The sequence below is a fragment of the Tenrec ecaudatus genome, chromosome X, assembly GCF_050624435.1.
Source record: "Tenrec ecaudatus isolate mTenEca1 chromosome X, mTenEca1.hap1, whole genome shotgun sequence".
In the NCBI taxonomy this organism is placed as follows: domain Eukaryota; kingdom Metazoa; phylum Chordata; class Mammalia; order Afrosoricida; family Tenrecidae; genus Tenrec; species Tenrec ecaudatus.
This window is the reverse complement of record NC_134548.1, coordinates 121639266-121650752: the sequence shown is the minus strand read 5'-3', so window position 1 is coordinate 121650752 and position 11487 is coordinate 121639266. Positions and strand designations below refer to the sequence as shown.

Below are 11487 nucleotides of genomic sequence, written 5' to 3'. Positions count from 1 at the left end.
GCTGGCAGCGCTCTACCAATCCACAGCCTTCTCTTTCCCCAGTTCTTCCCCCGCCCCCCCCCCCCCAGAGTGGGCCGCCTCTGGGAGTTGCAGTTTAAGGGCACTTCCGGGTTGGGGAGGTGATTTGTGTCTCCTCCCACCGACTCGACCCCTGGCAGCGCTGAACTACAACTCCCAGGGTACCTTGCGACTGCCGCCGTAGTCAAGTGGCTGGTGGAATTGGCCCAGGATGACAGCTGGAGAATGGAGTCAGGTAAGGGGAAGCGGCTCCGGGAGGAATCGTGTGGAAGAGTCCCGGGCGGGGGGTTGCTCATTAAGTCAGCCGCACAGAACGAGTGTGGGGTCTGGGCAAGAGAATTCTGGAATCCTAAATGTTCTGTCCTCCGGGGGGCCTGGCTTGCCGTGCTAGGCGGAAGGGACAACAGTTGGAGCTAGGAACTACCTCTTGAGCTCTTACTGATGACTGTGGCTACCCTCCCCCTCTCGTCCACTACCACGAGCTTGGAAAGAAGCAGGGAGTGATTACTCTGATATCTCGGCGGAGTGGCCTCGGGGCAGGATTCTGTCATAGCACTGATAACATGTGACACCGTTGAAAAGTGATGTTCCAGGGTCATGCCAACGCCTGGCTGTGATGCCACAGGAGCCACTTGATATCTAAGAGACCTTGGTGAGCCCACGTCATGGTGGCATCACAAGTGGATGAGAATCATCCTAGAGATCCTGTGGTATGGTGTGAGCTTATATAAACTATTATGGTAACAGGGGTTCTATATGGAAATCTCAGAGTGCAGTAGCAACAGAAATGCAATGGTCTCCCTTTCTAGAGCGTATCTGTGCCCAAATCAGTTACTGATAAGAATATACTCAAGTAACAGACTGCTTATGTTTATGGATCCTTGATATGGTGTAGAGTAGGAGTTGGTAGACATTTTCTACAGAGTCAATAAATATTTTAGACTTTGAAGACCAAAAGACAAAGTCCAGGATATTATCTAGGAAAATAAGACAGAAAGAGAATTTCAATCATTATTTACTGATGACATTAAAAGATAATAATAATGATGCTTTATTTGATGTAATATAGAAAAATTAAATAAAATAAAATTTTAGGGGGGAGAATAGCATTTTTCTTAGTTGGAGTTCAAAATTAGTGTTCCTTATTATAAAAATTTCTTCCTCATATTCATCTGTTAATTCTATTTTGTAGTAAAATTTTCCATATTTTATTTTTGAAAATCTCTTTTTACACAGCTAGAAACCACTTCCTAGTTGTGTAAAAAGTAGGCAAATACTGATATCAGTCCAAGAATGTTTGTTTGTTGTCTTTTTTTTGCTTTAATACGTTTTTAAAAATTTTTTAATGGCTTAGGTATATAGGAACGTTGCAAAGGTAGTACTGAGTTTTCGTATACTCCTTACTCGATCATACTTATTTGTTTTTAATTATATATATATATTTAATGGCATTGTTGCAGTATATTTTACATATTCAAAAATGTACCCATTTCCAGTTCATTCTAAAAATTCAGTGATTTTTTAAAAGAAATTTTTCAGTGACACGACTATCATCATCACTCAATTTAAAGACCCTCCATGTCAATTTGTATTTAATCCTAGTCCCCATTCTCAGCTGTAAGCAGCTGCTCTGTGTCTCTATAAAAGTGTCTGTTCACGACACTGCATATAAATGGGATGATACAATATATGATATTTCGTGCCTGGACTTCTTTCATGTAGTCTACTGCTTCTGAGGTTCATCTGCACTGTAGTATTACTAGTACATCATCACTTTTTATTGTTGTACAGCATGCCAGCTGTGGCCCTACCACGCTTTGGAGCCATTCATCAGTTGATTGGTGTTTGGAATGTTTCTCCCTTTATAGCTATTACGAATAATGCTGCTAAGAGCCATTGTATGCAAATCTTTGTATGGACAAATGGTTTCATTTCTCTAAGGGTGAAATCACTGGGTCATATGGCAAATTACATATGTAAGGGTGGAATTACTGGGTTATATGGTAAATTTATGTTTAACTTTTTGAGGAACTTCCAGACTCATAACCAAATCAGACTGCAACATCTCATCTTCTCATTAACAATAAATGAAGATTCAAGTTTCTTTTCTTCTTTCTCTTCTTCTTCTCTTCTTCTTTAGCAATACTTGTTAATGGCTATCTTTGTGTCAGAACTGTTTTTGTGGGAAGTAGCTCGAGTAGCTCAATGGGTGAAGCACTCTGCTGCTAACCTAAAAGTTGGTGGTAGGAACGTAGCAGCTATTCCTCGGCAGAAAGATGTCCCAATCTGCTCTCCCAATGAGTTTCCGCCTTGGAAACACTGTGGGGGCAGTTCTGCTCTAACATTTGGGGTCACTATGAGTCAGAAGCGACCTGATTAGCAATGAGAGTGAGTGAGTTTGAAGTGATACCTCATTATGGTTTTGTGTTGTCTCTGGAGTTATGTATATCAGGCATGTTGATATTTGTGTTTCCAATGGTGTTAGTTGTTGAAATTTACTGCAGATGTTTCACAGATAAGTTCTGTTATTTATGCCTCAAAAATTTAGGTTGAATTAATGAAGAAACATGATCAATTCTTCAGCAGAAGTGAATCTCCAAGGCCATTTTGCGTCTGATAATATTGGGGTTGAAGGACGTTCTTCCAATCAGTTAAAAATGTAAAAAAAAATGGCAACATTTGTACCAATATGCTTGATACAATTAATGCATGGATTGTTATAAGAGCTCTAAGAACCCCCAATAAAATGATCCTTTAAAAAGTGTAAAAGAATAAATCTTACCTTGCTGACAGTGAAAAACATGAAAAACAGGTGACTGAATTTGGCCTGAAGCTTACAGGTGTGTTATTCCCAAGGAATTGGATATAATGACATTTTACCATAATTATCTAGGAATCAGCTATGATGGTTAGAAACAACAGGAAAAACAAGTCCACGTGCCTATCCCACTGACTGATTGTTTGGGGACTCTTCTTATATAGATGGTGTGCTTTGCAAGTATATCTTTCATTTAGTTTGATATGCCATGGTTGAATTCTGAGTCCCGTTAAGCCAAGGGTAAGATACGTTTCCTCTTCTTGAGAGCTGCCAGACCAATGCATCTTGAGGGGAGAAGGTACCTCTTCCTTTGTTGCTGACCTCAAATGATGGAGGAATTGCGTGGTTGCTGTTGATGTCCATGGAAAATCCAAAGTGGCCCTCTGAAAGTTTGACTCCTTGCTGCTTATGGTATTGAACTGGTCAGCTCTGTTGGCCACCTATTCAGGGCTTCTTAAACTTTGTGCCCTCACAATCCCGTTTTGCCCGAGAAATTTGGACAAGTGCTGCGAGAAACACCTCTGATTCCTGACACATTTGATTTTGAATATGTGTTTGGTCATGGTGTATTCAGAAACCTTTTACTGTTGCTAATGTGAATCCCACAGTCAGTTGTGTGCCCCCATATGTGGTCCCAACCTACTGTTTAAGAAGCTTTGACCTAGATTCAAAATCCTAGAGTAAGTCAAGTTTATCTTCTAGGCTGAAATAATAATGCTAATCCTACCTAGCATTTACAGATCATACTGCTAGATTAAAAATCAAAAAATGCTAAAACCCAGTTCTCTGTCATCGAGTAGACTTGGCCTCATAGCCACCCTGTAGGGCAGGATAGGACTGCCCTTGTGGGTTTCTGAGTCTGTAAATCATTAGGAGAGTAGAAGGCCTCATTGTTCTTCCTCAGAATGGCGGCTGGATTTGAACTGCTGGAATCCCTGGGATCCTGGTGCTGTAGAAGTTACATGTTGGGGCTGCTTACTGCAAGATCTGCTGTTCAAAAAAAAAAAAAGATGGGGCTTTCTATTCTGGTCAAGAGTTTTACGTGTTTGAGCGTAGCACTGTCAGAGCTTTTTCTGGTGACAGAAATATTTTATATTGATGCTGCCTAGTGTATGGTGACCACGAGTCATATGTGACTAGTGAGAACATGAAATGGGCCTAATGTGACTGAGAAACTGAATTTAAATTTCTTTATTTAACTTTACTTGTTTTTAAGACAACTAGTTTTGTATGGCTTGCAGTTACCATTTTGGTTTGAGCATTAAGTGGTCAGTTTTTTTCCCCATCTGGTCTCTGGCGTGCATTGGAATTGACTTGGTAGCTGTGGATTGGGTTGTGTTCCCACCTAATTAGCACTCAATGTTGTCCTCACTATGGATTTAATCCTAGCACACATGGAAATGAATGTATACCATAGTGAAACCAGGTCTTTGAACCAGTTGACACCAGTTCAATCAAGACCAATGAAATAACTGGAGCAAACTCAGATTCTTAAAATTTGGGGGATCCAGATGATAACTAGAATGGGAAAAGCTATGGGCCAAAGTCCTGGAATGAGACTCAGGAGCCTAATGTGGGAAATCGGACTATTTCCAGAACCATCTTTGAATGGGGCGTTGCTGTTCAGGATTTTGCTTCAAATCCATGAGACTCTATGAATGAAAATATGAAGAATATGCCCTGTATATATTGCTTTTTACTGGTTGATAGTGGTATTCCAGTACTATGTTGAATAACGTTATTGAAAACTGTATCAGTGCCTTCTTCCTGATTTTGGTGCAGAGAAGAGTCTTTTATCTTACAGTATGTTAGCTGTAGATTTCTTTAATAGAGATTCCTTTACAAGTTGAGGTAATTTCAATTCCTAGTTTTCTGAGTGTTGTTATTGTGAATGGATGTTGAATTTCTCCAATTAGATGGTCTGCATCAGTTGATATAGTCATGTGAGTTTTAAAATGTACTTTGTTAGTAACATTGACTTTCTTTAAAAATATTGAACAAGGCTTGAATCTTTGATGGAAATTTCCTTTTTGGTAAATTATGACTTTAATTTCCTTATTAGTTATAATGTTGTTCAAATGAGTGATTTCCTATTGAATGAATTCTGGTAGTTTGAGTCTTTTAAGGAATCGCTCCAATTTATCTTAGTTGTCAAATTTATACATATAGAGTTGTTTGTCTGGGGAGAAAGATGGGCTTTCTGCTCTCTTAAAAATTTCCACAGGAGCAGTTCTACTCTGTCCTATAAGGTCCCTCTGAGTTGGAATCAGCTTTATGGCAGTGAGATTTTTAGTTTTTGAGAGTTGTTTATAATACATTCCTGTATTATTATCCTTTTTGTGTCTATAGGATCTATAGTAATAGCCATGTTTCATTCCTGATACTGGTTATTTGTGCCTTTCTGTTTTATAAATGTATCTGTCTTGCTAGAGGTTTGTCAGCATCATTGATATTTTCAAAGAACTAACTGCTTATTTCATTGACTTTTCTATTACGATCTGTTTTCAATTTCATTTATTTCTGCTCTTTATTATTTTCCTTCCTTCTGCTTGCTTTACATTTATTTCGTGGTTATGCATTTTGCTGCAAACCTCAAGGACAGCAGTTCAAAACCACCAGCTGCTCCACTATGGTGGGTAAGATGAGGATGGTGCCTCATTATTAGTAGGTGAGTGTGTAAGTCAAGGTACCCCACTGATATCCAGGGTGATGGTAGGGACATCTCATTACTGCTGGGCAAGGTTGGAAGTTCAGATCCTCCACTAGACTTCCACTAATGCCAGCCTATTTTTAGAAGAGGAGAGGCATCTCATTACTGCTCCCCTCATGATCACCACTGTCACGGTGGACCAGTCAGGATGAAAGTATAAGATTATTAGGTATTTGCCTAAAATAAGTCCGTTATTTTCTTGCTAGCCTACCCTTTTCTTGTTCCTTTGACTAGAGATAGCTTTTTTTTTTTAATTAAAAAATGTTTTTGGTCTGTATCCAGTGGCATTTTTCAGTTGCTGACTTTTTCATTTGAAGCCCCGCTGCCATAGTGGCTTACCTACTGAACTGCTAATTACTGATTTGAAGCCCCCAGTTATTCTGCGGGAGAAAGCTGAGGTGAAGATTTACAGTCTCAGAAACCCAACGGTGAAGTTCTCTGTTGTATGGCGTCTTCTTGAATCCAAATAGACTTGAGTCTGTCTTGTGAACACCTGGTCCAGGATATATCAGTCAAAAAATAAAATTTTCTTTTGTATTACTACTTGGGTCTTCAGGTTCATAGCCAGTCTGAAGGATCTTACTATATATATTAAGAGCAATCTTAGAATCTTCATATATATTTTTTGATGAATAAATCATTTTATTGGGGAACTTACAGCTCTTAGAACAACCCATACATCAATGGTATCAAATACATTTGTACATATGTTGCCATCATCATTTTCCAAACATTTTCTTTCTGAATCTTAATATAATCTTATTAATATATTATTTTTTACTTATGTTTACTGGGAAAACAGGGAATTGTGTGTCTACTCTTTGTTTTCCTGGATGGGCCTTGATGCTCTGTAAGAGGTTAAAGAAAACATGGATGATGTGTTACAGGCTTTGTCACATTGGACATCTAGTTAAGAAAGAGTAAAATCATCCTGACCCTCCCACTGGTATTCTTTTATATACCAAATAAAAGTGTCCAAACAGACTCTGGCAGTGAGTGAGTGATCAAGTAACAATTCTTGACTAGAATCTTGCCTTTCTAGAAATTTGATGGTACAGAATTGTACCATGATACAATTTATGGGGCTGCCAATTCGTTGCTACTTGACACAGGTATTGCCCATGCCAGAGGCTCTGTTTATTTAAGCATTGAAGCCTTAGCTGGCTCCTTTATATGCTATAATAGGACTAGGGTCTGGTGTTCTTTATCCACTATCATACATTTTGATGGAAGACTAGTTTCCTTTAGTGATTCTGAATCTGAGACTCTGGCAGGACTCCCTGAAGATGGCAATCAAGAAAGGCAGCATCAGGGCTTGCATGGAGAGAGAGACCTTGCTAAACCGAGCATCCCCTGTGAATTCTCTGATTAGGCTAACCCACGCTAATCTGCACTTCCTGCTCTCCTACAATAAATGTCTCAACTGTATGAGCCAGTGTTCTTCCTGTCTGACCAACTAGAGGAAAATCTGTTTCCTGACCTTTTCTGAGGAAAAAAAAAGAGATTTTTAATCATCAAGTTTTCCAAATGGCTCGTGATTTATCCAGTTTAAATACCATGAACTTTTAATAGTTTAATCATCCAAAGTAGAATTCCCAAAGTAACATTACTCTCCTGGTTTTTTGTTTTTTTTTTAGTTAGTGGGATGGTGAATGAGTGAGTTAGCGGGAGAGAGAGTGAGTGAGTGGGAGAGTGGGAGAGTGAGTGAGAGTTAGTGGGAGGGTGAGTGAGTGAGTCACTCTCCTGGTTTCTTAAACAGACAATCTGGACCATAATTTAATCTTTTTAAAAATTAAGGGTCATCATTATTTCTATCAGCTGTTATATTATGCTATAGTAGTGACATGCTGTGGCCTATTTAAGTGTGTGATTGTTTGTACCTGTACTACGTGGTCCCAGGACATTTTAGTTTGTGTGTGTGTGTAAATCCATATTAGATACTTTTGTCTGTCTCTTGTCAGTTGGCCTTTCCTGTTATCAATTGCCTTTTGTAAAATTGGCCCCCACAGCCCAGCTCAGTTCTGGATGCTCCATTGGTTCAACAGATTGTGAATGGGACTTGATGCCCAGAGAGAATGCTTCTCAAGGATGCTGAGAAGTTGAAGGAGTTACCTTCTCTGGTTTTGTTTATCTGCAAGTGTGCTCTGGTTTGGGGAGCTTAATGGCAGAGCTAAAAGCTAAATCTCCGTAACAAGGACAACTGGGGGACCTTTGCAATCATATGACATAATGTGTCATGCGCCTTTCATACTGCATTGCTTTCCAACCAGGGGTGGCTGGAAAGAAGAGTTGGTGACAGGAGACATTTGAGGCAATTCCGGCCTGTATCACTTCCACCCTTCCGAGAAAGAAAGCTTCAAAGGGTGGCCTTCCATTCAGAACGGTGACAAGGGTTCAGAGTGAGGGCTAGTTTGAAATTTTTGCTACAGGGTTCATGATGGTGGCAGAGGTGACAAAAGCACAGCCTCCAGGGTCATTGTGAAATTCAGAGCAGTCACATGGGTATGCATGGCTCTGACAGAAGGGTTACAGAGTTCTGAAAGCATGAACTGAATACCATAAATATTACATGGTTAGAGATTCCTTGTAAAGTTATACTTGGGAATAGTAGGAAGGAAGTCATTAGTTGTTCTTCCCTTTACACATCTATGTCCAGCATGAAATTTAATAGAATTGTTTCACCTTCTCAGAGAAGGTAGAATTTGATTGTACCTGTTGATCCTGACTCCCTGATGAAATGTAAAATATGTGTAAGGGAAGTGCAACACATTGACACTTAAGTATATTTTCTATTGGTCACACCCAGGCTCAAGCTCTTCTTAAACACTAGGCTTTGGGGTAGTGAAGATTAGCCAGCAATTAAAAATAGCATTGTAATAGTTAAGCACTGGGCTATGATCCACATGGTTGGCAGTTCAAACCAGTGCCAGGCGTGGAAACCCACAGCATTGACTCACAGGCAGTGAGAACACCAGCATGGTTTGCAAAGCACTTTCACATCTGTTTGATCCTGCAGGGGCAGTGGGTTCTTTAATGTGACTCTTCTAGCTAGTCTCTGTAACAACCACCAAACGACCTTTTATCTGCTTGGATCTGGGTAAGAAGCCTAGGCAGGGGCCCGGGGCATGGCACTGATAGCCTTCACTTATGAGTAATCGCTAACAAACTTTACTTGTCTTGCCATCCTGTTGGGTAGAAAATGAGCGCTCTGAAAAGCAGGAGGAGGAAATCATTACCAGCAAGGGCTAAAAGTGGTGCACCTGATATCCCTGCACAGTGAACCTCATTGATTTAGAAGACAGCTTTAACATGAGCAGAGCAGCAGAACCAGGAGCCAAAGCATAAAATGCAATGATGGACTTCCCAGGCCACAGAGTAGAGTAAAGCTGGGTGCTTTGGGGCAGAAGGCTGGTTTGTGGAGTGGGGTGCCTTAAATGGGGAAGGTAGGTTTGCTGAAAATTAGGAGGGCTGGTTGGCTAACTCCTGCAGCTAGAGCTGAGTACCTGCTGTTGAGATTTACTGGAGTGGGACGCCTCTGGGCGCTTCATTTGAGGAGCTGGGTTCACTGACTCACAGAACTGGAGCTGACTGCCTTTAGGTTGAGGCTTAGAGCAGAGCGGCCTGCCCTTCGGGAAGTTATTAGCAACCTTGAAAGAATTTCATAGCATGTCCTCAGATCCTGAACCTTTCCCACCTGCTTTGCAAGCTACTCACCTTAACAAAGCCTTTTCTCATGAATATTGTCTCCGAGTTCTGGGTGGCCATTGCCATGAATTACAGAATCTAGATTTTTAAAAAGTAGATAGTGTTGTTTGCGGCACAATACGGATCCTATTCCTGTGGGGGAAGGTATTATTTCCGTTTTATGACTGAAGAAAGGGAATATTAGCGAGCTTAAAATAGTTGGATGGTAAAAGGCAGAGCAAAAAATAGAACCCGGCTCCTTGAATGCATAGACCAATGTTCTCTGCAGCCTACTATACTGTGTGAGGATTCCTGGTGGCATAGTGGGTATGCATTGGGCTCCCTAACCTCAAGGTCAGCAATGTGAAACCACCAGCTGCCAGGTGGAGAAAGATGGGGCTTTCTACTCCCATAAAGAGTTACTGTCTTGGCAACTCACAGGGGCACAGGGACAGTTCTACCCTGTCTTATGAGTCAGAATAGATTCAGTGGCAGTGAGTTTGGAATTGGGGATATTGTTGTGTACTACCAAGTGGATTCCAACTCAAAGTGACCCTGTAGAGCAGAGTGAGAACCCCATAGAGTTTCTGAGACTCTAATCTATGAAGCAGATTACCAGGTTTTTTCCCCCTGCAGATATTCTATGGCCTATTGATTGACCTTCTCTAGTCTGTTTTATTTATCTGCATATTTGCTTCAGGTTGGAGAGTTGAGCTGTGATATTAAGAACTCTCCAGAACCAAAGACAACCCGGGATCATGAAACCATTGTATCACCATGTCCCTTTTACCTGCTGTGTGTTCTGCATCATATTTGGTGGAGAAATTAAATCTTTTTCTTATGAAGACCAGTTAGTGCTGTAGTAGAAGAGAGCCAGGAATAAGTCTATAAATGTGCTGTTCAAGTGAGTCTTCACATTTAGAATTTTTTTTGAAAGACTATCAACTAGAGAGGGAGTTCCTGGGGCACAAACAGTGAAGTGCTTGATTACCAGCTGAAAGGTTAGTGGTTAGAACTCACCCGGAGTGGTCTTGGAGGATAAGCCTGGGCAATCCATTTCTGAAAATGTCAGCCTTGAAAACTCAATGGAGCAGTTCCACTCTGCATACATGGGCTCTCGTGAATCAGAACCAATTTGAGGACAACCAAAAACAATCGGCCAATCAATAAAATATTCTAATATAAGAGAGGGCTTCTCAAAGCTTTAGAGAAAATTCCATTATCTTTTAATTCTGTTTTTCCACGAACTTTTCCAAGCCTCGTCAGATTGATCTTGTAGGTAATATAGAAAGCTCCAAACTGCTTGCATTGGGGATTGAGGCATGTGGGCATAAATTCAAATCTGTATCTCTGGTTTTTCAGAATGAAGGAGTCTTATTGTTAGTATGTTTTTTTAGTTAACATAATTTTTATCTGCAGTGTCATTCTGTACCAGAAATTAGTCCAGTCCATAGACCGTGCTCCCCTTTACTTAAATTGGGGTATTATACATAGTAAAGTACATAGTCCTTAAGTATACATGCTCTGTCTCCCACAGCATTCTGCTTTTCTACTGGATTCTGTAATTCATTACATGTCACACAGAATTTTCAGACAATGCTCATGATAATGCGGTTTATTAGGGAAGTTAACAGGTTACACAATTCAGTTGAGAAATGCTTAGGATACAGTTATTCAGTCAGGATAGTTGCTTCTCTGCCATGCCCACAGGCCGGCCTGCCTCTGGTCCTCAGCCACTTGGCCTGGCTTTTGGCTTGCTCAGGCAATTTTACAAAGCTTTTTTAGGGCTACCAATAAATGCTCAAAGGGCATTCCACTCCGCTCTAAGCCTCAGTCCAAAAGAGCTCCATGGTTCTGCAAACCCAGCCCACTCACCTCTCCCAATTAAGTGCTCAGAGGCACCCTACTCCACAAGCCAGATTCTTGCCCCAAAGCACTCTGCCTGACTTGTCCTGTGGGGTTGGAAGTCCACCACCCTGTCTCCTGATCTGGCTCCTGGTTTTGAGGCTGCTACTGATCTTTCTCTGCCACTCCTCTGGTATCACAGCTGTCTCCTAAAGAGGTTCAATGCACAGAAATCTCAGAGTCCAAAGGACACACACCACTTCACTCCTGACACCCTTGCTGGTAGTGAAATTCCCCCTTCTTGCTGCTGAGATGGCTCTCTTTGTACCCAGCCAAATGAGTTATTCACAGCTGAATCATATAGTACTATCAGAGTCTTCCTTCACTTTCATGCCCAGACCCATCAGGAAAA

At 40.9% G+C, this 11487-nt stretch overlaps 1 protein-coding gene across 2 annotated transcripts in view; it reads left to right on the top strand.

The window, feature by feature from the left end:
- Window positions 1-215: 215 nt before the first annotated feature.
- Window positions 216-11487, top strand: part of ATG4A (autophagy related 4A cysteine peptidase) — a 71418-nt gene continuing 60146 nt past the window's right edge. Inside the window, exon 1 of one of the 2 annotated variants that reach the window (XM_075538634.1) lies at window positions 216-253. In XM_075538634.1, coding sequence (XP_075394749.1) covers window positions 244-253 — 10 coding nt within the window. In that variant the 5' untranslated portion in view covers window positions 216-243. Of the gene's footprint in view, window positions 254-706; window positions 729-11487 lie in introns of those variants that run through there. The other variant, XM_075538633.1, reaches the window with a different exon arrangement.